Genomic DNA, 26,324 nt, shown 5'->3' on the forward strand with positions numbered 1-26,324 from the left:
GAGCACCATCGTGCCCTGTGGATGGCAGGTACTCTATAATGTGCACTGGTGTTCACGTTTTAGAGACCACTCTCTAGACCCAGGAGCCAAGCCCTAGATCACCATATCTAAGTCTCTGCAAGTTCCTGCAGTTTGAGTCAGGTCAAGAAATACAAATAATTATGGTGTTCTTAACTTGTGCTCTCTGCCTCAGACTGAGTCATTCCAGTGACCTTTTAGACAAGCACTCAGCCTGTCCCCACCCCAATCTTTCTGTGGCATTAGCTGTTTAGATTGTGCATGCTTAGAAATCATTTTCTCCTCCTTTGGTCCTTTTTCTCTTGGATGGTTCTATTGCTGCTTCCTGTGGCAGGGGCTGTGAGAGCTAGCTCTAGAGTTGGACTGCCTGAGTACAAGGCTGGGTACAAGCTATGTGACCTTCAGGAACTTCTCTCTGAGCCTCAGTTCTCTTTTCAGTAAAATAGAATAATATTAGTGGCCCCATAGAACGTTTATGAGAATTAAATGAACTGTCATGTGACACATAGTTAGTCTCTAATAAAGTTGAATTGTATCATACAGGATAATAGTTAAGAGCAAGGACTCTGCAGGCATTGAGTTCATCCTAGCTCTGCTATAAAATGGCTGTGTGACCTGGGGCAAGTTATTTAACCTCTCTGTGCTGCAGCACTCCTCTATAATGTAGGGATAAAAATAGGTTACCTCACGAGGTTGTCAGAAAGATCAAATGATTAACAAATGTAAAGCACTGAGAATATTCTGGTAACATAGTAAGTGCTATTCTGGGACCAAGCATCACACTGTTCTGGGGGCACCATTCACATGGACCGCTTTGTCCAAACACTGCCATTTACTTCGTCTCTATGAAGCTCTTCCCCTGGTATCATGCAACTTCTTTGTTTAAGAACTGACTTTGACTGGCTTTGCTATTAGGATTACTGCCAATTCTGCAGCTGGTAACCAGACCTTGACCTGACCTGGGCTTCCTAGCTCATCTCTGCTAGGATGTGCTTCTCAATGCAAACTCCCTTCAAGGTTCAATAGAAGAGCCAGATATCCCCTACCCTTTGGGGTGTGTCCCTTACCACGAACTCCAAAAATACTTATGAACACCACCTGAGTCTGAGCTCGTTCTACCATCTGTGATGTCTACCATTAGTTTCTAGTTATCTCTCATCATAACAATGATAAAAATAATAATTCTCTTTTTAAGGATTTTATTTATTTATTTATTTATTTGAGAGAAACAGTGTACAAGCAGGGGGTAGTGGCAGAGGGAGAGGGAGAAGCAGGCTCCCTGCTGAGCAGAGACCCCAATGCAGGACTCGATCCCAGGACCCTGGGATCATGACCTGAGCCAAAGGCAGATGCTTAATCGACTGAGCCAACCAGAAGCCCCCAAAATAATAATTCTTGAGAGATATCCAATACCTCTGTGCCAGGCACTGTTAAGTACTTGATGTGTGCTTAGGTATTTAATCCTCATGACTGTCTAAGACATAGACACTATTATTACCCACATTTCACTGATGAGAAAGCACAGTTGCAGGGAAGTTAAATGACTTGTCTAAGCTCACACAGCCTTTAAGGGCAGAACCAGGACTCAGACTCAGTTAGCCTGGCTCCAGAGTCTGCACTTGTCCATACAGGCAAGGAGTGATCTTATCAGGAGATACCCCAGGAAACTGGGTCTGTCTCAGTGCCCCAGTGTCTCTTACCCAGTACCCTTTCTCTTTCTCTGTTGCCTCCTCCTATCCCCTCCTTCCTTTCGATGACAGTTTTTACATCCATAAGAATCTGTAGAGGGGCCGTGTACCTGACAGTTCATAAATGTTCCTGAAGCAAAAAGAGAGGAATGATGCATGACGATTGGAATTTTAGAAGCCCAAATGCTATTTTGTTTGCAGTGGGCTTATTTTAGCCATACTTAAATACACAGGAACCAAGAAGGAGCAAAGTCAATGCATAGGGCTTGTTCCTATCCAGCTTTCCCTGGAGCCTGCTTTGGCTCTGTGCCTAGGCAGAAGGAAAGGGTCTTCCGCTGCATTCCTGCATCCATCCTCCCTGGGGGCCAGGGGCAGGGAGTGGGGGAGCCACCAGGAAGGCTTCTTCATCCACTCTTCACCGCCTTTTGAACATGAGGCCATCTTTCAAGAAATGCTACTTTTTAGCTATTTTCTGCATCCTGATGGTGATTATCTGTCAGTGTCAGGGGACATCTCTGCAAAGTGCACTCCTGCAGCTCTATCACCTAGTGCCCCTGTTGTCCAGTAAGGATGCACATCTTCTTGTGAGAATAACCTATTTGTTTATTTTAAGCCCTGCAACCTTTGGGGAAAATGGAGGAAAAACACTGAAAGCGATCAAGTCTCTGATGAGTTCCCTAGTGGTGGTGGTGATGATGGTGAATACCCTTGGCCCTGCCAGATTTGAGAAGGTACAAAAAGAGGGGCTGCCAGGTCATGGGGCCTGGAGTTCAACAAGGCAAATGCTAGTCTTACCCAGCCCCAAATCCCAGCACCTCCTCTGCTTCGTAGTTGGAAAAGTCATTCACTCACTCTCAGGCTCAATGTCTTACATTATGGAAGGTAATGTCCTGAGGCACACCGGAGGCTTGGACAGTTTCTGGCAGTCGTGTGTGTCCAGCCAGCGTGGGGCTCACCAGAGGCCATCCTTGCCCTTCTGAGTCCTCATGTGACCTCAGTTCAGGGACCTTTGTGACTCTAGCACTTGCCTTTTCTCTTAAACATTGGGTGCTGAGGAGAACTCACAGGGGAGCATAGGTCTTGCCAAATGAAGTATGTACTTCAGACAAGAAAACAGAAACTCCAGGGGGCCTCCCTCTACTTGTCCACGTAGAGGTACCCAGATGAGTAGCTGAGGACAATGGCCACCTCTGTCCAAAGGGGATTTCCTTATGGCCAAGTCTCAGCTGGAAGACCCAAGGTCACCAATTCCAGGAAATGCCCCGCCTTTTGGACATGATGACTTTCTTTTTTTTTAAAGATTTTATTTATTTATTTGAGACAGAGAGAATGAGAGACAGAGAGCATGAGAGGGAGGAGGGTCAGAGGGAGAAGCAGACTCCCCGCCGAGCAGGGAGCCCGATGCGGGACTCGATCCCAGGACTCCAGGATCATGACCTGAGCCGAAGGCAGTCGCTTAACCAACTGAGCCACCCAGGCGCCTCTGGACATGATGACTTTCAAATAATTGTGTATGGGGGGTGGAGAGGGGGCCTGAGGTGGGCATGGACAATCCATCAGGAATGAGAGGTGGCATTTTATGGGTAGAAAACATAATCCCAGGGAACAGGATGACAAGCAAGGTGGTCACGGAAGGCCCCCGGAGGTTGCCAGATCTCACTCCTCCTCACCAAGGCCCTGTCACTCACTCCTCTTTTTCTTGGAATCCCCGATTTACCATCTTTGCCTCCGGTTAGATAATTGTCTCAGCAAAGCTCTCGGCAGGATGTCTCCTCACAAAGGCATACTAACCCAGGTTTATTTGTACTAACACAGTGAAAGTAACTCCCCAAATACGAAGTTCTTGCTCTGTGCTAGTCACTGTGCGTACGTTCGTGTATGAGAACGTCTAACCCTCACGACAAACCAGTGAAGGAGATACTATTTATTCTCACAGTATGTAGAGGAGACAGGGTCAGGGAGATGAAGAAACTTGATGAAGAAATTTCCAAAGCTAACAGAGCCGGGCTTCAGACTCAGCCATGATGCTGAGGTTGAGGGTCCACAGCCTTGCCATCACTGGAGCAAGAACAAGGGCAGCCTGTCAGAAAGGCCACATCTAGGCCCCACCCCAGACTTCCTGAGTTGAAATCTGCATCTTAATATGGTGTGCAGATGGGTTAATGCACACACTGAAGTTTGAGAAGGTACATTGCCACACTTTTAAAGCCCGCCACCCTATATTTGTGCGTGCATGCTCAGAGCTGCATTATTATTCAGAATAGTCTAGAAAGCAGCCCAAGTGTCCATGAATGGATAATGGATAAACAAAACGTGGGATATACGTACAATGGATCATTATTCAGACTTAAGAAAGGAAGGAAATTCTCATGCTTATTACCACATAGGTAAATTTTTAGGACATTATGCTAAGTGAAATCAGTCATGTAAGGGCAAACACTGTATGATTCTACTTATATGAGGGGCTTAAAGTAGTCGAAGTCATAGAGAGAAAGTAGAATAGAGGTTGCCAGGAGTTGGGGGAAGGGAGAAATGAGAAGTTGTTGTTCAATAGGTATTGATTTTCAGGAATTTTTTTAAAGATTTTATTTATTTATTTGTGAGAGAGAAATAGCGACAGGGATAGTGAGAGAGGGAATACAAGCAGGGGGAGAGGGAGAGGGAGAAGCAGGCTCACCGCTGAGCAGGGAGCCCAATGCGGGGCTCGATCCCAGGACCCTGGGATCATGACCTGAGCCAAAGGCAGACGCTAAACCAACTGAGCCACCCAGGTGCCCCTGATTTTCAGTTTTGCAAGGTGAGAAAGTTCTGCAGATGGGTTGTATGGTAATGTGGATCTATTTAAGACTACTGAACTCTATACTTAAAAATGGTTAAGATGGTAAATTGTGTGCATGTTTACCACAAGTTTTTAAAAGCTCATTACCACACGTTGCATTTAAAATGGTGGAAGGTCAGCCTTGGGAACTGAGCAGCAGCTTAGGGCAGGATAAGCTGATGAGGCAGGTTCAAGTTCATCTCTCTAATGAGGGGGTCTTCTGTCTTGGGGTTGTATGAAGATATTGCATCTCAAAGGCAGATCTAGAGAGGAAAAGTGGGGCCCTTTGGGGTTGTGGTGGGAGTTTCCAGGAAGATGGAGTCTGAACTCCACCAGCAGCTTTGGGAAGTCACTGGTTGATCCCTGGACCAGCCTCTGCCCCCAGGCAGATGGAAGGGCTTTGTAAGGGTCACCACAGGGAGGACCACACTGGCATAGCGGGAGGGCACAGTTGCAGCCATGTCTGGAACAGAGGTACAACCGATCCCACCGCTGAGATCATCTCATGCTCAAGCTTTCACCCCACAGGCCTGAGTAACTAGAGCTCTACACTGACCCTGTGGATTCACAGGAAGTGTGTTTCTCTCCTATGTATCTGAGCAAGCTGCCGCATATGGTCACACAAGGTGAAGCCCACACTGGAGTTTGGGAGAAGAGACACACGGTATATAGCTCCCGAGTCATGAGAGAAATAATGAAAAAGACAAAGAAAGCCGAGGTCAAATGAAAGATCCGAAAACAGAAAAGAGGAAGGAAGTGCATGAAGTCATAAAAGAAATTCCTGAAAGTAAGATCAAGCTTCTTATATATGACATTAAATGTGAATACATTTATGCTCCCCTAATCAGTCAGATTTACTCAGGTTTGGTTTAAAAGAAAAAAAAAACTTCAAGCACATGTTGTTTATAAGAAAACCATTAACACAAAGTGCTATATTAAAGCCTAAACAAAAAACAACGAACAAAGATCAGGCAAACACAAATATAAAAACAGAATTGGAGGCGTCTGGGTGGCTCAGTCCATTGAGCGTCGGACTCTTGGTCTCTGCTCAGGTCATGATCTCAGGGTCATGAGATCGAGCCCCGAGTCGGGACTGAGTGCAGTGTCTGCTTGAGATTCTCTCTCCCTCTCCCTTTGTCCCTCCCCCTGCTCGCGCTCTACATAAGTAAATAAATAAATAACTATCTTACCAAAAAAACCAGGATTGATCCTCGGAATAGATGACAAAGAATTGAAATTAAAAAGTACAAAGCAGAGCAAAAAGTGACATTCTATAATGCCAAAAAGTACCAATAAAGCACCAATAATAGTGACAGAATAAAATAGCACTTAGATATCTTTTTTAAAAATTGGTAGCAAAAGATGCCATTACAGTGGGACAAATAAATAATAATAGCAAAAAACTTGTGTGCCAGGCACTATTCTAAGGCGTCTCACAAATATTAACTGATCTAATTCTTCTAGCAATCAGGAAATCAGCACTATTATCATTATTTTGCAAGTGAAGAAACGGAGACACAGGATTCCATCAGTTTCCCAAGATTTCATAACCAGGAACATGCCCTGTCTCTGGTGCCTGGGGTGGCCCCAGGAAAGAATAGGTAATAATTCTTATAAGGAGTAAGGGAGTATTTATCACCCTCTTTCGTTAAGCTAATCTCCTATGAACTTCCCAAAGCCAAAACAAAACCATTTTATAATCTGTCAGCAAAAAGTTTAAATGACATCTATGGCACCTTGAACTCTATCAGTCTGTGATTGTGACACACACACACACACACCTTCTGAAATGTGTTCTAGTCTGATGCTCAAGTTTATTTATTTTTATTTATTTATTTATTTGATAGACAGCGAGAAAGGGAACACAACCAGGGGGAGTGGGAGAGGAAGAAGCCAACTCTCTGCTGAGCAGGGAGCCTGATGCGGGGCTCGATCCCAGGACTCTGGGATCATGACCCGAGCCAAAGGCAGAGGCTTAACCACTGAGCCACCCAGGCGCTCCCTGAAGCTCAAGTTTAAATGAATCCTTTGAGAACGCGCATCCTGCCCAGTCCTCACAATCTGCCTTTTAGTCATTGTTGTCAGCTTCAGAGTGGAGTTTCAGACTTAAAGGTGGCCATTTAGTTAAGGTGGGAGGCTGGGGGATGTTCCCTTGACCACCACTGATGTCAGAGTATGCTAAGTGGTAGCCTGATAGACACACTGATATCCGTATATGTTCACCCCCTCCCCTACATTTGCAACATTTTCTCAAAGGCCCTAAAAAAATTTTTTTAAGCAATTTCTGTCTGTGACATTCCCAGGAAATCAGAAAAATTTGACAAGGAAAAATATAGCAGACATGGGTGTACTCACCAAGGGATGAACAATAGACTCTAAATTCAAGTTCAATGTAGCTTGGGAAAAATAAATCACAATAATCATGAAGCACAATGTGGTTCTCCTTGGGGATTTCATTTCTTTAGGATTGAGTTGCTTTGCCTGAAATGTAAATATGATAGTTTAGAGATAGAATCTGTTTATCAAACATAGAGAGAACTAGCAAACCTCGTTTCGAAGGTCACACAACAAAAAGAGGAGAACGGAAGGAGCATGAAGGTATCAGCTGTAGAGAACAGTCTCTGCTCCAGACCTGGGGCTGAGTAAATGATCAGGTTGGGAAGGATGGCGGTTGGGGATGGCCCTCTACGGAGGACAAAGGTAGCAGATGTTTGGGTACTTTTCCTATATACTTAGAGAAGTAGAGAGGGAACGAAAGAGAAAGGAGAAAGAGGGGAGGGGGCAGAGCAGGAAAAAGAGAAAGACCACTGAGCAAGAAATACTTCAAACATCGTGATCCAGTACACATAATAAATAAGCAGAAGGATTCAGAGGACAATACTTACCTTTGCTACATACATCACATTCTGATTTTTTCAATTCAATCCTATCCTATCTTACCCTATTTTTGTTTCTAATTCTGGTAACAACCCATTAAAATTGACTTTATGATGCATATTAATGGGCTATGACTCATTAGTATGAAAAATCCTGGACTTAGTCATAAAAATATGTTGTATTTTATAGTCTTTTATAGTAATAGAGTGCATAACATGGAATATTCATATAATGTGTCCCATCTTACGCACTGATTTTTGATAGCTACCTCTTTATAATGCTGGGTGATTAAGATGAAGTTTTTTGGTGACTCGATTAATCATTGCTGCTTTTAAATTTTTTTTTTTTTTTAAGATTTTATTTATTTGCGAGAGAGAGAATGAGAGACAGAGAGCATGAGAAGGAGGAAGGTCAGAGGGAGAAGCAGACTCCCCGCCGAGCAGGGAGCCCGATGCGGGACTCGATCCCGGGACTCCAGGATCACGACCTGAGCCGAAGGCAGTCGCTTAACCAACTGAGCCACCCAGGTGCCTCATTGCTGCTTTTAAAAAGTCGAGTATCAGATTGCATCATTCCAACCCACTCGGGTCTGAGGACCCAGACAAACCACTTCGTACAGATTCCTTTCCTCACTGACTTTTTTACGGCCGTGAGTTTTCGTGAAAAGAGTAGTAGATCAAGAGGCAGAAGATACAGATTAAGATCCAAGATCACCATAAACTGTGTATCCTTGGGTAAGTCACACATCTTCGCTGAGCCTGATATTCCCCATCTGAGAAACGGGGATAGTTTTACCTTCTCTTATTTTCTCACAGACTTTCCTGAAGCTCAGATGATTAAAAACCATGAAGAGCCACAGGGGTGCAAGCTGCAGTGTTTCATGCTGGTTGTTAGTGGAATCCAGAGGGCAGCCATCAGGAAGGGCAGGCCTCGGCCCAGGCATTGCAGCGAATGCCAGGGGACCGTGGCCAGGATAACACACAGATGGTAGCCAAGACTTACATGCCAGGGAGAATTGTGTTCCAATCACCAGCTGCTGGCTGCCTTCTTTTTCTCTTCCCCAGTGGAAAAAAGGGAAGCATAAGGCCCTGGAAAACTGACCCAATTTGCAGATCTGGCAATCAAAATACATTTTTAAAATTCTGCAACTCAATGGCTTTTGGAAAATGCTTTGCAATTTGGGTTACGAGAATAGATATCCCAACCAGATGCATCTGCTGTACGGCAATCATAGCAACCGATTCTTTGTTCAAAGGGAACAGGCTTTTGTAGATATTGAGCAGACTGAGCCTGGTGATAACAACTGCTCGTGGGATGAATTGGGTACTTAGGAGAGAATTTAACCTTTTCAGACCCCACCTTAGTGCACTCGACTAGCTGCTTCCAGATAGAGGCAGTTAATCTAGGGGATGAGATGTAGTAACTGAATGGTTAATGAGCCTCCCTTGACCTGTGACAGCCAGGGAGGGACCCAGGTGTTAGAGGGACTAGAGCTAACTCTATATCCTTTCCACCATTTCCCAGTGGTGGCCTTGGGGTCAGAATTAGCAAGAATTATAATGTCCCCAAATGGCCATGTCTGGTCCTTTTGGTATCTAGGCCAATGGCCAATATTGCCCACTGTCTCCATCTTCCTGCAGCTTCCCTAGGGACAGTTCTTGATGAAATTAACACTCTTCTCTCTGTTGACCTGCTTAGTGACAACAAACTCACAAGTCAATAGAGATGTAGCGGGAACCCCACTGTGGGGAAGGGAATGTTCTCTGGATGCAGGAGAATGAGAACAGGGACCCAGTCATTGCTTCCACAGTAAGGGTAAGGGTGGGTTCTCCACTTGAAAGAAGAATGCTACCATGTTGATGGAAAGGTAATATTAAAAATATTTGACAACCAGTTTGTTTTGTCATACCTTTGGCCTGGCCAATCAGAACAGTGACACCAACTGAGATCAGTGCAGCTTTTGGGTTCCTACATTTTGGGAGATACCTGAAGACAAACTGCCTTTACCTATATCAGTAATCTTTCATTAACCCTCAGCTCACAGCTATTCTCATCCATGAGGAGCCAATGGAGGCTGTTTAACTTGGCTAATGGTGAAAAAAAAAAAATCCAAATTCACCCAATTAAAGGCAGGGAGTAGAACCCCAGATTCAAGGCAATATATCTTCAGGAGGGTCCCTTTAATTGTAAATCCCTTTGAAGTTCATATTCACTCTGCATTCCTGGATTAAATGGCAGACAACTGCCAAGAAACACAGAGACAAACAGAGGGGAGAAGAAAGAAAATTATCTGATGTCGTTCTCAATTTCTTTCTTTTGTTAAATTTTAAATCGTGGATATTCTCTACTAAAACTCACCAGCATGAATGAGCCAGCTCTGTCTTAGAAAAAGCTGGGAAATATGATCTCATGCACAGTACAAACCCCGGGGTGATGAGCAACTTCCGGATCTTCTCTGGCTCTATTTTCCTGTCTGTGAAGTTAGAAGACAGGGAGAGGGAAATCAAGCGTCCGGACATCAAATGCCAGGAATAAGTCCTCAGGGTTCCCAGCAGCACTGCATTTGCAGGGTGGGGGTCTGGCTTCCTTGAAGCAATCTTATAATGACAGTCTCCTGCAGAGTGATTATGCGTCAGGACCGCCATCGTGAACCTGGCCTGAAACAGACCAGGGAACTGTTCTCCTGGATCTTAGGTACCACCAGCGCTCCAAATCAACTGCTCTCCTGGAAACCCTCCATCAGGCCTGACCTGCCCAGACTTTATTGGCAAGGTGGGGGGCGGGGCGGGGGCGGGGCTTCGCGGTGAAGAGGAGCAAATGAGCTCGCATGCCTTTGCAAGGTTAGAAGCATATTCACAAAATGGCCACGACTGTGAGGTCTGGTGCCCCAGTGTTATCATCAAGTTGTGATTTCCAGCTCCATCTAAGTAGGGCAATTGTGGGATTCATTCTGGAAATGATTTATTTCCTAAGCTCTACACAGCTCTGCCTTTTCAGGCCCTCTGGTATCCTTAGCCCCTCTCCCCTGGGGACTCTTAGCCTAGATACTTTCCTGGCTCCTCTTGGGGAGGAGGAAGGCGAGGTGACAATGTGAACCCACACTTGCTCAGTCTCCAAGCTGGTGCCTCCTCCTGCCTCCTGCTCAGGGCTCTGCTCCCTACTTTAGCCTAGCACGGGGTCCCTCCCCTTAGCATTGCCTAAAGAAAAAAGTCCCCTGGGGTATTTGTGCATCATCTTCTCCCGGGGTTCTTATCCCTGGCTGCACACCAGAACCATCACCTGGGGAGTTTCTTATTTTTCTTTTTTCCATTTGCTTGTTTATTGTTTTAAAATCAACCTAGAGCAATTAAATTAGAACTTCTCGGGGATGGGAGCCAAAATTCTATATCCACCCAAGCTGTTTCTGATGCATAGGGAAGTCTGAGGTCTGCAGACCTGTATTTTCAGCAATCTATTCCTCCTTCCACATGCCCCTGCACTCTAGTACCTTCCATCACCAGCCTATAGCTCTTTCTACTAAAGAAATCATGTAGAAACAGAAGCTTGAGGGGACGCATTTAGGAAGCAATCAGTCAGCGGTGAATAAATGAATGGATTAATGGAAGTGTGGGCTCCGAGGTGATGTTTGTTTGTTTGCTTTGAGAGAGAGAGAGAGCACACACCCGCGGGAGTGGGGACGGGCAGAGGGAGAAAAAAAGAGTATCTTAAGCAGGCTCCATGCTCAGCATGGAGCCCAATGTGGGGCTCGATCTCAGGACCCTGAGATCATGACCTGAGCCAAAATCAAGACGCTTAAGAGACTGAGCCACCCAGACACCCGCTACTCAAAAGTTTCTGATAAAATCCAATAGCAGAGGCTGTTACTTGAGATTGTATTTCATGCCTCAAATATGTTGCACACTTAGGCGCTGACAAATACAGTGTTTTCTACAGCCCCAAAATTGTGCTCTGCCATCACAAATTGAAATGAGTCATGGTCCTTGCCCCCAAGAAGCTCTCAGTCTCATTGGAAAGGCGCCAAACATAGACTGAAAAACATCAACGTAAAAACCACTATGTATTGAATGTCTACTATATACCAGGCACGGTGCTAAGTGCAGTAAATAGGTTAACTCACTTAGTCTGCCTCTCACAATGGCCCTGTGACGTAGGTATTTTTATCCTAATTCATAGACGAGAAAACAAAGGCCCAGAGAGGTTGTGGAATTCACCCAGGACACACAGCTAGTAAGGAACAGAGCCAGATTCACCCCCAAGTGGGCCTGTCTCCCAAGTGAGCCGCAGTGTGCAGGTGATAAGCATGCCTGGAGCTGAGGATGGGGGGAAAGTGGGGTGAGTTTGGGAGTGACCAGGGTCCGTGGCCAGACTCTAAAGGATGAGCGATGCTTTCATGTGTAATGGTGAAAGAAAAGAGAACCTCAGGAGAAGGAGAACAGCATCAGCAGAGGGAACAAAGGAGCCGAAAGGGTGAGGTTTAGCAGTCCCTTGTGCCCCTCGTGGGAGTTCCCTTGAGCAGCTTGCCCAACCACCGTGACATAGGCTCAGCCATGGTCCCCAGGAGGGCATTGTTCTCCCAAACAATGACTGGCCCCAAAGAAGGCAGAGCTATTTTTGCTGTGACTTGGAAAGAATGTGGTGGCATTAGGGCTCAGGTGATTCCCTCCTTCCTGTAGTAGACTGGAGTGGAAGGAGCATCAGCTTTGAAGCGAAATGGGCTTGTGTTCTGATTCAAGCTTCACCACTAACCATGGTGAGACCCTTTGCGCCAACGAGCCTCTGTCTGCTGATAGGAATGACGAGGATGACAGCACCCGCCCTCTAGCATTGCTACAGACGTTGGAGATCATGCCCACGAAGCACAAAAGGGCCTGGTCATCATTGTAATTTGTTGTGGGCTGAGCTGTGTCCCTCCAAAATTGATACCCTCAGTACCTCAGAATGTGATCTTATTTGAAGATAGGTCTTTACAAAGGTAATTAAGTTAAAATGGGGTCATTACAGGGGGCCCTCATCCCATATGACCAGCAGCCTTATAAGAAGAGGAGACTAGGACACGGACAGACACAGAGGAAGGACCATGGGAAGATCCCAGAGGAAGATGACAATCTACCAGCCCAGGAGAGAGGCCTCTGAAGAAATCACCCCTGCTGATGTATTGATCTCCAATTCTAACCTCCAGGACTGTGAGAGAATAGATTTCTGTTGTTTATACCACCCAGTCTGTGGGACTTTGTTATGGCAGCCCTGGAAAACTAATTAGAATGCAATAAAAATGATACCTCCCTACTTTTTATTTAAAAAGGGTGAGTATGACCCTCTTGTCTACTGCTCAACATCTATTGAGTGCTTATTCTGAGTATGCCTTTATGAAAACTGAATTATTGGTGTATCCGAACAGAGCATAAACACACACTGTCTGAATTGGAAAACAAATTAGAATTCATCTCTAGTTCCAGCACTGCCCCACTCCCCACACCCGCTAGTTTTTCCGATGAGAAAACTGAGGCCTAGCAAGGGCTGTCAGCCTCAAAGTCAGGACTCAGGAGGCCAACTGAGCATTCTTAAAATTCTAGATAATAATGATGTCCTCCAGTCAGGCAAGCCATTTCTGATAAGAATGTGGATAGTAATTGTCATCAAAGATGATGATGACAAGTATAGATTCCTGTAATTTATGAGGTGCTCACTCTGTTCCAGGCATGACGCTAAGCTCTCTCCAAGGATTATGTCATGTAACCCCCTCGATGATCCTGTGGGACCACTCAATTCTCTCCACTTTTCAGCGGCAGAAGTGGAAAGCTAAAAGGAGGAGCAACTCACCAAGACCACACAGCTGACAGGCAGGAGTGGCAAAATTATAAGCTAAGCAGTCTATTCCACTAGGGGTACCCTTTGGGTTACAAGGCCTTCCTGGTGGGATAGCAACATGAATAAATGGAAAACTTTCTCTATATGGACACTGGATTAGGCAACTGGAACTATGAGTTCTAGCCTCACTCTGCCACTAACCAGTTGTGTGATCTGGGGCCAGTCCCTTTATCTTTCAGGGTCTCAACTGTGTTACCAGCAAAGGTAGAGAATTGACTGCACTCAGTATGGGAGCTGGCCTCGGAAGTCCCATTACCGTTCAAAGAGTCTAAAATTTCTCACGTTTATTTCAAAGGCAAGGTAACCTCACTTAGACTTCTGAGCCTAACCATAACTCTCTTTTGTATTTATCCCACCCACCTCTGACTTACGACACGGTTCAGGCCTTCATTGTCCCTCACGTGCACCGTTGTAATGGCTTCCATTCTTTCCCTCCTGCCCCATGGTCTACATGGATGCAGGATTAATCTTCCAGAAGCACCCTTCTAACATGCTATTCCCTGTTCAGCTCCCCATTGCTTTTAGAATAGAAACAATTGCTTTCATTGATACTCAAGGCCTTCCATGACCTGGATTTTATATTCCAGAGCAAGCATATGTAATAAGGATCGAAGAGATTTTCACCACCGAAGGGGGTTGATTATTCATAATTGAAAATAGGGTAAGGGATTTTCCAGTGTTCATGCAAAAGTAAAAATGCAAAAACTAATCTTTGAGAATTAATCCTGGAAGTGGGGAGGGGCAGTTACTATTGTCAAACTATTCTTCAGTGTTTGACAAAACCAAAATAATCCTGCTATTTACTTGGTTTGGTAATCTCCATCTTTCCCTGCCCCTGGGACTCAGGAAAATCACCGCATATTCAAATTCTACCCGTCCTTCAACGACAAGGCAAAATACAGCCTCCTGGCTGGAGGGTCCTTGTTCTGTTCAGCTATAAATAGTCTCTACTTCCTCCGAACACCTGCTCTTAATCTAGGCCCTTAACCTTCCTCCTTGTATTGTATTTATTGTTCTAAGTACATCATGGAGCAATTATATTTATTCCCTTACTCATGTATCCATTTCTCCATTCATTCACTGCATGTTTATTAAGCTCTGCTAAGTGCCAGGCACTCAGCTGCGTGCAGAGGAAGCAACAGAAAACGAGAGAATGATCCCCATCTCCATGGAGCTTAGAGTCTAATGGAAGAGATAAGCAATTGAAGAATCAGTGACACAATTCATTGTTTCACTATGACCGTGAAAGTGTGACCAAGGAGAGTAATCAGAACAGTAATCCGTGGTTGAGCAGTTACTATGTGCCGGGCACCAAGCTGAGCATTGACTGTATTAAATCTTTTAACGTTCACAGAAATTCCAGTGCAAGGGGTTTAGTATGATAGCTAATGAACAGTATGACATGAAATGAACTGAGCCACAGAATGGTTAAATATTTTGCTCCAAATCACACAGGTAGTAAGTGGCAGAGCCAGAATGTGAACCAGAGAAATGTAACTGCAAAGGCCCTTTTAACCACTGTGCTGAACTGTCTAATAAAGCCTATCAAGAGAGGGACATGACCTAGTCCTGGGGATCTGTGGACAGTATCCTGGAGGAAGTATTTAATGGGGCTGAAATCTGAAGTGTGAGTTGGAATTAGCTGAAAACAAAAGAGAGGTCAGATGGAGAGGAGGGTGAGGGTTCCAGGCAGAAGGAAGATCTTGTGCAAAGGCCCTGAGGTAGAAAAAAAATGCATGGCACATTCAATGAGCTGCAAATGGACTGGAGTGGCTGGAATGCCAAAAGGAAGCAGGGGATGGATATGGGAGGGCTACTGAGGTGAGCAGAAGCCAGGGCAGGCACAGTAATTGCAACCACAGGAGTAGTAAGATTGATTAGGAAGCCAGCAGAGTAGAGTGACAGCCTAGGGCTGAGGCCCACAGAATTCCAACAACCAGAGGTCCTGTCAAAGAAGATGATTGAGCCAAGACGTCTGGGAGTGAAAGACCAGAGAGGCAGGAAGGAACAGGGCTAGAAGAGAGTCTGGAACCAGGGAAAGTCAGGTTTCAAGAAGCAGAACGTGGTCAATTATGTCTAGCGGTGCTGAAAGGACCATACGAAGGGGGCTGAGATTGCCCATAGGATTTGGACACATGATGTGTTCTCAGCAAGAGGACTCTCCTTGGAGTGAGTGGGGAGGAAATCACATTGCACTGCACTGGGCAGTTGTCCAGTGAGTGAGAGATGAGAGCATGGAGACAGTGAGTGTATAGAACTTAAGAATTTGGTTGCAAGATGGAAGAGAGAGTGGAGATTTTTCCCAAATGTAACCTGCTGTGCTTTCCCGTCACACTCAGTAGTGATGTTATGTGTGTGACTTTCTTTTTAAGAAAGGAGCTAATTGTGTTGCACGCGAGGACTCTATCAAGGGGAACAATGCCTCCTACTAAAGCTTGGCCTGTGACTGGCTAAGTAAGACAAGCTACTGTCCCCTTTCAAAGAAGCCACTGGCGTGTCTCCCTATTCCCTGCTTTGCACGTTCTGGGTACAGACTACATATTCACGTAACTATTCTTTTAAACATGTACTTCTGATCAAAATAGTAGGCGAGAGACTGAAATTAGATATAAACATGCATCATTCTACAACTGGAGAATAATTCAAAGCAGATTCCTTTTGATGGTAGATACTAAATGGTAATACCAGATTTCAGGAGGGCTCCTATTGCAAATCTTTCTGGGATTAGCACTCTTCGCTCATCTCCGTGAGACACAGGGTGCCATCGGTAACCTCCCTCCCGAATTGTAGAACTACAGATTAAAAATCCTCAGGTATAACTTTAAGAGCCTGCCCTCATAGATCTGTATTTTCAGCTGCAGAGGTGATAAGACTTATCTTTGCTGACATTATTTAATTAGATGATTCATCCCTCGCACATGCAGAACGATAAGCTAAATATTTATTTAACACGAACACGAACCACAATGCCAATTAAAGGACTGCCTTGAAAATTTTTTTTCTATTTAATTTTCCCTTGCCTTGAACTAAGGTCCTGCAACAACATTGTGTCAGGGTGGCTCAGAACTCTCAGATTACAGAGGAACATTTGTTTGTACACAATGGGGTCAAGTTTTCCAAAACACACTGTACATGTGTGCAGCGTTGATAACCTTTTATACTTCTTCCCTTGTTGTAAATCCCTGGAGGGTTTTAACCTTTAAGCAAAAGATTGCCATCTTTATGAAAACATGAAGTTCCTAACTCGGCCCTTATCTCATCTATCTTGCTACTTTCATTTACCATGTGGAGGGGTTTCCCTAAGCCCCGGCAAAACAATGCCAGGGGTGCATTCCAGTTTCGAGGGAGGGTAGCCCTGTAGTTGGCTGTTGTGCTGGATAGAGCATCAGAGGGCTTGGGAATGGGTGCAAGCCTTACAGTTCTGTGGTTCTACCCTCCAGCAAGTGAGAGGCAAAAGAATACTGGAGTATTAACCATAATAATAATGGACCAATTGGAAGAGTCTCTGGTCACTATGCAGAGGCCTGGAGGCTGTCATTCTGGATCGTGAGGGCGTCTGCGGGAGGGTCTGCAGGCCAGGTGGCTGAGGTGGAGGTGGGCGGGGGCCACGCTGGGCACTCCAGGGGCTCAAGGCAGCAATTTACAACATGTTTTAAAATATTCCAACATTTTAAGAATTGGCAGGGCCACCTTAGCCCTCTGTGTCTCCTGCTTTCAGGAGCCCTTACCCCCTCCATCTCCTAAGACAAGGCATTGCTATCTTTGGCCAGTGACTTCATTTCTCTGAAATTTTCATTCCCCCCTCCAGGGATTGTTAGACTTCAAGAATAAGGTGTGCGTGCGACTCAAAATGAAAAGCTATTCTTTTCCCCAAAAATACATATCCTGAGAAGTCATGAACACTCCAAGATTTCTTTAATCTGAACAGTCTGATATTCGTCAATGCTATTCTTCAAGAGTCCTTCTCCTCCCTGGGTTCTTGGTTTCTGAAGTCACTTAGTGCCTCTTCCTTTGTGGCACCCGACCCCCTTCCTCCTGGGTCTCTTATCACTCCAATTTTTACTCCTTTCCCTCCTCCTCCCATGATTTCTCATCCACAACAGCCCCATCATGGGCCTGCCAGAAACTGTCCTGGGTCCTTTGTTCATCCCCCTTGACACCCTCTCTCTTAGGGAGCTTGCCCACATCCATATTTTTCGTTATCAAGTTACGTGAGAATTCCCAAAGCTTTATTTCCACCCTGATCTCTTTGTTACATATCAGGAGCGGCTCCCCAACCATACTATTCTCACCTGGGTCAAAATTCAGCTCACCCAAGACTGATTGTCATTCTTCTGTCCCCTGCTACCTCCTAACCCAGCTCTTCCCAGATTTGCCAACGGCTAGCCTCGCTCTCTGGTTTCACGCCACAGGTAGTAAGCAGGATTGGGAGCAGCAATTCAACCAGCCACTGAGTCCTGTCATTGTCTCTGCTGCCGCCTGCTGTCCCCTGGCCACCACCCTGGTTTGGACATGATCACCCCACACCTGGATGATTGCAGCCATCTCTTGAATGGACTTCCTCACTCCTTCCCCCACCTGCTCAATAACCCAACACACCATCAGCAAATGCATTTGCCTAGAATGCTGTTTTCCATAGATTGCTGTCTACCACATTCAAATTCCTCAAACGTTCTCAAGTGACCGGGGACTATTTGGGCTCCTTCACCTGGCGAGCATGATCGCCACAACCTAAATGTGAACCCAGCCCTGCCACACTTTTCTCCCACTACACTTGGATACAGAGTGGGCTGACCACTCACAAGCCTTCATTGTGCCTTCTTCTGCAAAATGTGTCATAAATATTAACCATAAATATTGGTCGAATGGATTGCTGCCTCTCAGCTCCTTCTCAAACCATTCTTGGCAACTGAAATGTCCTAGTCCTCCTTTCTGAGCTTTACTCATTTCGGGTCTTGCTATTTCCTTAGTAACAGCAACAACTGCTCTCATTTATCAAGCTCTTGCTACAGGCCAGGCATTAGACTAAGCACTCTGCGAGCGCTTGGCTCATTTAATCCTTAAATCCTATATTGGTAGGACTATCAAGGTCCCCATTTTACGGATGAAGAAACTGAGGCATGAGTAAATTAAATAAAACACCCCAGGTCACATGGTAAAATAGTTAAGTCTGTTGCCAAAGTCTGGACTCCTAATCTTTATACCATACTGCCGCTTTTCTTGTCTCCTCCAGAGATGCATCTTTCTCCTGACTACCCTGCTTGTCTCCATCGTGTGCATGTTTCTGCAGTGCCCTTGTGAGTGTACTAGCATAGCATAGTCATTAGGCATGACTCTTAAGCCAGACTGCCAACTATAGTAGTTGCCGGTGTTGTGTGCCTTGGGCAACTTACAACTGTGTGTCCCTTCATCCATAAAACAGCCACCATAATAGCACCCGATGTATAGGTTATTGGAACAACTAACTGAGCTAACAACTTCGGTAAAGCACGGAGCAGCATGGCACGTGATAAACACTCAGCAAATATTACCAGTTATTATTAAGATTCCCAATGCCTGTGTGTTGCCTCCTATTAAGAGTGTAAGCTAACTTGGGCACCTGTGTGGCTCAGTTGTTTAAGCATCTGCCTTTGGCTCGGGTCATGATCCTAGGGTCCTGGGATTGAGCCCTACATCGGGCTCCCTGCTCAGCGGGAAGCCTGCCTCTGCCTCTCCCCCAGCTCATGCTCTCTCTCTCTCTCTCAAATAAATAAATAAAATCTTTAAGGAAAAAAAAAAAAGAGTGCAAGCTAACTAAAGGAAAAGATTCTCTGCCTTGGTAATTCCATAGCACTTAGCAAGTCTACCCAGAACAGATGCTTCCACCAAACTGTGCCTTTGAAGGTTTCACTTGGGGGATGATTTTTAGGAAATAGGCAAGATGTCAGTTATTGAACCTTCAGGACTGGAATCATGCAATATGAGTTGAAATGCCGAGTGCGTAAGTAACTTGTGAATTCATAGCATACCCAAAGCCCATGCAGATGTTTTGGTCATCAAGCCTTCCTGTAGTATCTACTATATGCCGAAACTCATGGGCACCGGGGACATGGAAGTAAGCTGAGAGAGCCCCTCCTAGCACTCTCTATACAGGACACAAGCATGACATGGAGGAGCCACACTAGCTTGAACTATATTGAGAGATGTCAGTGGGGAGGGGAGAGGATTCTAGGGGCACGTTTTATGATTTAAAAACAACCCTGATTTATTGTCTATCCATCCATAGATCAATCCAGAAAGTGGCGGGTCATGCAAAGGATAATTGGTATTTCGGCCTTCCCTTTTTTTCTGGGGATTGGGACACATGTGTTAAAGTGACATGGAATAAAACGGATGGCCCCCCTAATCATTTGGCACTAGAAGAGCACATCCTGTTTACCTAAAACATCTAATCTGGTTTTGAAAATTCGGCAAGGAACAGCAAGCCAGTGTATCTGCAGAGAAGTCAGGGGTGTGGCATTGCCATTGTCGGGGAGCTGGAAAACTCTGCATTCTCACATGCAGGTGTGAGATGGGTCTGCTCCTGTCACAGGCAGCGGAAGCCAGAATCCTAACACACGTTGCTCATGTACTCACAGCTGCTGGCACTCCCGACCCCGACTTCCCAGGCACATGAACAAGGATTGCTTCTGCTTCTCCCATTAGCCACTTCCTCCCTTCCATTTAGGACTCAGTGGTTCGCAACCCTAGCTATATAAAAGAGTCACTTCAGAGAATAAAAAAATATATATATGCCATGCCCAGAGATTCTGATTTAGTTGCTCCAGGGATGTGTCTAGGCATTGTTTTTTGTTGTTGTTGTTGTTGTTAATTTCTGGGGTGATACTAATGGACAGCAAGTGCTGGAATCTGCAAAAAATCTGGTCCGGGCAATAGCTTCATCTATCTATAGAATTCCAGCAAAACTGGGAATCCATGTTGCTACAAAGCTGACAGGATCCAACCAATCACGTTAATTCTCTATTCCTCATGCCTCCTAGCCTCACATTACTGCCCAAAAATGGGGTAGGAAAGCCAGAGACCTGGGTTTTTTTCTTATCTTGGTGCCCCCAAAAGATCCATTGTGTGATGCTGGGCAAACCACTTGATCTCTGAACCTTCCATTTTTTGTGTTCCATAAAATGAGATAAGACATCTGCTTCCCCTGTGATGGGGTGAAAGAAGAGGCAGTCTCTGCCAGGGCTACTGCCATGCAGTACAGTGAAGTGATTAATTGGATTAACCACGACTGGGAGAGGGATCCAGGCAAGCAAATTCAACAGGATGCTCAAAAAGCACTACAGAATATCCAAAATCAGCAGGGCCAAGTGGCCTTCTAGTTTGGGATAGAGAAAACTTGGAAAGGCCAAGGAAATACAACTGAAAGTATTTTGTAATTATTCTTGGATTTGACAGTGCCTGTTTGTAGCTTCCTTCCAAACCGTCTCTCCATGACCTATACCAACTTGTTCATAGTGACTTTTTCTTCTTCATTTGTCTCATAACATTTGTCTCATAACATTCTCAAAAATGAAAGGTCACTCTTTTACAGAAGGTTAAAAGAGGTAGAAAGTGAACTTATCTGTTAAAAAAAATTTATCATCCATGAAATAAAAAAGGAATCTCTCCCACCCTCATCCTATCTTCCCTGGACCAACCACTTAATCTAACTAGCTTCTAGTTAGCTAGCTAGCTATCCATTCATCCATCTATCTAATTCATTTTCCGTTCCTTTCCTTTCCTTTCCTTTTTCTTTCCTTTCCTCTTCTTTCCTCTCCTCTCCTCTCCTCTCATTTCTCTTCTCCTCCCTTCCCCTACCCTCCTCTTCCCTTCCTTTCCTTTCTTTTTCTTCTTTCATTTCCAAAACAAGGCTGCCTTTGATGGCCTTCGAGAGAGGACCAAACCTCCAGTTGGGAAATCTAGAGTTTAATCCGTGGGGAACTATTATTAATATTACTTGCCAAAGCCAAAATCAACATAAAAGTAATAATGATAAAAATGAGTAAAACTCTTTCAGACTTTTCTAAGTGCTAAAAGAGCTGTTCACATCCCCATGTGTCATTTTATCTTTTAGTGCGAGAAGGTGCTGTTAAAGATGGGTAAATGAATCTTACAATGAGAATTTACTGTACTCTGTGCCCTGGCTTATCCTGAGAGCTGAGAAGACAGAAATAATTGATAAGATGCACAGCACACTATTGATGGGATAACTGGGGGGAGGAGAAGAAAAGAGTGGGTACTGGAGAGTGTGAGATATTCTATGACAGTAGGAATATATTCCTGTGCTACTGGTATAATTGAGAAATGAAAGACCAAAAACCTGAACCCTTTATGAAAGGAAAACCTGAGTGCCAGCTAAGTGGCATGGTCTGGCTTCCTAAAAAGCATAAGAAAACATGGCTTAAGCAAGCCACACTTCAGAGAGCCTTTCCTCCTTCTAGAATGCTCAAGACAAGTCTGCCCAGCTCCTAAAGCCAGCACTTTTCTTGACTTGCTTCCTAGCCCTGACCGTAAACCCTTCCTCTCGGTCATGGGTGAGAGGTGACAACTGAACATTTTGGAGATCACCCCTTGCACCGGTGACTGCCTGGGAGCTGAGAGAGTGCGCGGTGTAGCCTCTTGCTTCGTCAACACAACCGCAACATGGCTGCCTGGCCATGGAAACACTCACGGCAGCATTCACGAATCCTCTGGTCTTTATGGTATTTTCTGGCTCAGAGATAGGAAAATTCATTGAGAAAGAAAAGAAAAGAAAAACAAAGAAAAGAAAAGAAAAGAAACAAAAGAAAGAAAGAAAGGAGAAAAAAAGAAAGCTCTCTTTATTATAGAGAAAACCCTTAAAAGATGCCAAGTGGTTGCATGATACTCAGTCTCCCTAAAGACAATCTCATCAGCTTGACCAACAGCCTGCACAATGCTCTTGACCAAATGTACTTTACGCTGGAAACATACATATCGCAGCCACACAAAAGAAAATCAGGCAGAGGATCAAAACTGGGCATTGCCTTAAAAGGAGTATTGAACTGACTGAGGTGCCCCTGAGGTCTTCCTACAGAGGGAGGTGAACCACAGCAGGAGAAGACATGTTACCTGTCCAGCACCGCAGTCCCCAGGCTGCCTTCTGCTCTGATCAGATGCCTAAAACCATCCAGGTTTCCACTAGGAGGCCATTTGCCCCGCGGTCTCCAAGAAAACCTACACCCGATGAAGACAAAGCCAAGCAGGATTCATTGTGAGGGCTCAGGCAGGACTGGCAGTTCCGTGCCAAGCTCAGCCTCACCCCTGTCCCACGCCTCCCCTGCTGTGGTCCTCCGAGCCTCACAGCGCCAACCGTGAGAGGCTTGCTTCTGTTTGAAAAACAAGAAGTGATTTCCTGCTCCTCTTCCCCGGATGGCGTGTGCGATTTCCCTTACGCCCATGGGAAGTCCTTCAGATCCTCCTTATCTAGAAACCTCTCCATTGAGTGGCCAGACTTGTTTGGTCAATGCTCCTGGTCCTTGCTTTTCTTTCACCAAAGAAAAAATCAGGAAAATGAAACCAAAGCAAACCCCAAATGGGTTAGAGCTAAGGAGTGGTGTAAGATGCCTTGTTTAAACCTTCAAAAGATCGGGCGCCTGGGTGGCTCAGTTGGTTAAGCGACTGCCTTCGGCTCAGGTCATGATCCTGGAGTCCCGGGATCGAGTCCCGCATCGGGCTCCCTGCTTGGCAGGGAGTCTGCTTCTCCCTCTGATCCTCCTCCCTCTCATGCTCTCTGTTTCTCATTCTCTCTGTCTCAAATAAATAAAATCTTTAAAAAAAAAAAAAACCTTCGAAAGATGTTCGCTAAATTAGATTGTGTTTTCATAGTGGAAGGAAAACAATGATGAGTCCTCATCTCTGGCAGTGTCGAGAAGTCAGAGAATTAAAAAAAAAAAAATTCCCCCAAGTATGAGAAGACCTAAAGCTGTCATTAGTCCTTGCCCTGGGCTTTAGAGAGAGCTGCACTTCAAATCTGCCACATGAAGGGGACAGCTGGTTCTCTCAGATTTCTAGGAAAACTCTATGGATATTTATGCCTCAAATGCTGTGATGCTTAAAATATCATCTTGATAACAACACTAATAATATTTAAAGATAAGAAGATACATGGAAAAGGGCCAGTTGGCAAGCTGCAGTCAGGTTGCTGGGTTTAAAGATGAATTATAATCAGAGTTTTTGAGCTGGAAGTGACCTACCTACCCATTCTCGTTTTACAAGTCAGGAAACTGGGACCCAAGGAGAAACAGTGACTTGCCCAAGGTCAGAACACAGATGAGAAGGAATAGATTATCATTCACTGGTTCTTACATGTTAGTGTGGGCAATGATCAGTTTCCTACTCTGGACCTCGTCCCCACAGAGAGGTTAATGAATGAGGCCTGGAGCCCAGGAATCTGCACTGTGAGTAAGTGCTCCAGGTGAGTCTGATGCAGGCAATCCCCAGACCGTATTTAGAGAAACCCTTATAATATCAGAGCAAGGACTCCAGCGTCAGACTGTAGGGATTCAAACTGTAGTCCCACGGGGTTTTTATTTATGTAGCCTTTTACACATTACAACGCTTCCCTGAGACTTGGTTTTACTATGTGTGAAAGTGGATTACAGTCCTGCTGAGTTTACAGGTTCCAGTGTGAGCGTGCATAGAGAAGGAGCTCAAGAACTGTTTGTGACTCTGGGGACCTGGGCTCTAATCCTACAAGCTCATACTCTTGTCCTTTTCCACACCAACTCTCCTTTTCGCCCACCTTCCCATCCGGTCAAAGCTATCACCCTTAGGCATGTTGACAACTGCCAGTGGTACTCAGGCTTGTGACAGAAGTTAAGAATTTTGACAAAAAAGAGGGTGAAACTTTACAATATCATTCTAACTTCTCGGTGCTGATTCTCAACTGTACTCTCTAGTCCATTCCATGCCGTGGTTAGGACTTGGTTGGACAGTTAGGCAGTCAGGGCCAGGGTCCCCAACAAGAAAATATGGAATCAGGACAGCTAAAATAAAACAGCACTGACATCCTGTTTTGCAGCTTAGACAGGACCACACTAGCATTCTGTTCTGCAGCCTTTGCAGAAATGACTTCTGCAAAACGGCCTAAAATAAGACTGTTAACCACAAGGCATTTATCAATATCACGGGCCAGGGGCAGTTAAGACCTAAGCCCCCCAGATGTCAGCAAAAAAAGGCCATCAGCACGTGGACATGAACCTAAGAGGTAGACAGATACATGGCCAAAGCCCTGATTGGCATGACTCAGCACACCCTGATTGCTTAAGATAGTTCTGCAAAAGAGCTCATAAAAACTCCTAAACTAAAAACTCCAGGGGCAATCCTCTTGGGCCCCCCTCCTTCTCCGGGAGCTTTATACTCTTGCTCAATAGACTCTGCTTTGCTGCCCACCACTCTTCGTCTGGTCTACCTCTTCATTCTTCAAAGCGGTGTGACCAAGACCCATGGGCACCGAAGGCAGAGAAATCCTGCAACATCATCACTGGGAGATGTGGTATTTGCCCACCCAGCTGACTCTCCACTTCTCCTTGCCACCAGCCCGAGTCTGGCTGGGGAACTCAGGGAAGGCAACTTGCTCCCTAGGGCCTGAGCTAATCGTGATTGGTCTAAAGCACGCTAATCTCATTCTCCCTGCTGGGCGGCAGGGCGTGCTTGGACGTGAGGCTGGTTGTGGATGCACATTACCTCTGGATTTACCATTAGAGGCACAGTAAAAGTCCTTATTATGTAAACCAGTTCCAGTTGGGGTTTCTGTTATTTGTAGCTAAAAGCTAAAAATAGTAACGTGGTGAATCACCATGAAGAATAAATCTTTTGAGTCTATATAAAATACTACTCTTGGCCTAAAAAAGTATCAGGCAGAGCATTAAAACACATACACACAGAGCCAGATGGCTTAAATCATATTCTAAAATATTCCAAAATAATTTCCCATGCTAGATATTTGAGGTATTAAGTTTTTCTATAGGAAATGGACAAAGATATCCCAGATTCTCTCTTACATTAAGAATCTATAATATGAAATATAAGTAGTGGAAAAGCACCTACGTCTCGAAAACCCTGAGGAGCCTGGGGTTGAGAGTATGGACTCCAGATCTGCCCACCAGTAGCTCCGTGGAACTTGAACAGGTTATTTCATCTTTCTGTGCCTCAGTTTCCTCATCTGTAAAATCAGAGTAATAATAGTACCTACCTCAGTGTTGCCGTGAAGATTAAAATGCTTGTAACAGTGCCTGGCATATAGGGAGCAGGTCTAAGTGTTGGCTATTGTTAACTCTGTGGAAAGAAAATTTTTGTGGTAATAATACAGCTGCCTGTGTGGATTTGGCAGTGTCTTCGCCTTTGCTTTCTGCCAGGTCTGCCTCTAGTTCAGCCGAGATTGGCCCTTTGAAGATGCCTTTGAAATATATCTTGTCTTTGTCATGAGATTGGTTCTTTTGGGAGTAACTTGAGTGGATTAGGATAAACGTAGATAAATGACACCAGCTGTGTTGGGGAGGAATGAAGAAAAACCAGGAGGACACCGGACATTAATGTGGTGGTAAAAGACACTAAAAGAATTTTGCCGGCTGACCGCTTTGGAAAGTAATTGTAGGATAGAACTAAATGCCAGGGGGCCAGTTAGCTCACTCCAGGATAAAGGGAAATTTGCAGACCTTGGTACTTACAAAAAGAGTAACAATGGCTGGGAGCTGGACTTGGATATTTACAAAAATAACAATGGCGGGGAGCTTGATATCCAAGTCTTTTTGTTACTCTTTTTGTAAATACCAAGGTCTTACCTGAAGAAACACCCCGTGGTCAGAGTGAGCTCCGGGAGTAAATGCTTCTTTTAAAATGCTCTGCTCTAAGATTTCCTGCTTGGGTTGGGTTGTGGGTGGGCTGTGGGCGCAGTTGGCTCTCTGACACGGAACGGGGCATTGTCAAGGTGGCTGTCCCTTCGCTTCCCTGAAGAGCAATTCCTCTCTCACCCACAGTCCTGTTTGTTGCTAGGAACACTCTGTGCTTGTCCCACT

At 45.1% G+C, this 26,324-nt stretch overlaps 1 protein-coding gene across 8 annotated transcripts in view; it reads right to left on the reverse strand.

Moving 5' to 3' along the window:
* The window catches only part of ADGRF5 (adhesion G protein-coupled receptor F5), a 70,756-nt gene extending 44,798 nt beyond the window's left edge, over positions 1–25,958 (reverse strand). For 4 of the 8 annotated variants that reach the window (XM_034991220.1, XM_034991219.1, XM_034991222.1 and 1 more), the window contains exons 1-2: positions 22,378–22,928; positions 6,880–7,005 (exon numbers count right to left, since the gene is read on the reverse strand). In XM_034991220.1, the coding sequence (XP_034847111.1) occupies positions 6,880–6,981 (102 nt within the window). In that variant the 5' untranslated portion in view covers positions 6,982–7,005; positions 22,378–22,928. Of the gene's footprint in view, positions 1–6,879; positions 7,006–22,377; positions 22,929–25,356 lie in introns of those variants that run through there. The other 4 variants (XM_034991226.1, XM_034991225.1, XM_034991218.1 and 1 more) reach the window with 3 other exon arrangements.
* Between the last annotated feature and the right edge of the window lie 366 nt (positions 25,959–26,324).

This window comes from Mirounga leonina, unplaced genomic scaffold, assembly GCF_011800145.1.
Source record: "Mirounga leonina isolate KUSES-001 unplaced genomic scaffold, KU_Mleo_1.0 Mir_53, whole genome shotgun sequence".
Classification (NCBI taxonomy): Eukaryota; Metazoa; Chordata; class Mammalia; order Carnivora; family Phocidae; genus Mirounga; species Mirounga leonina.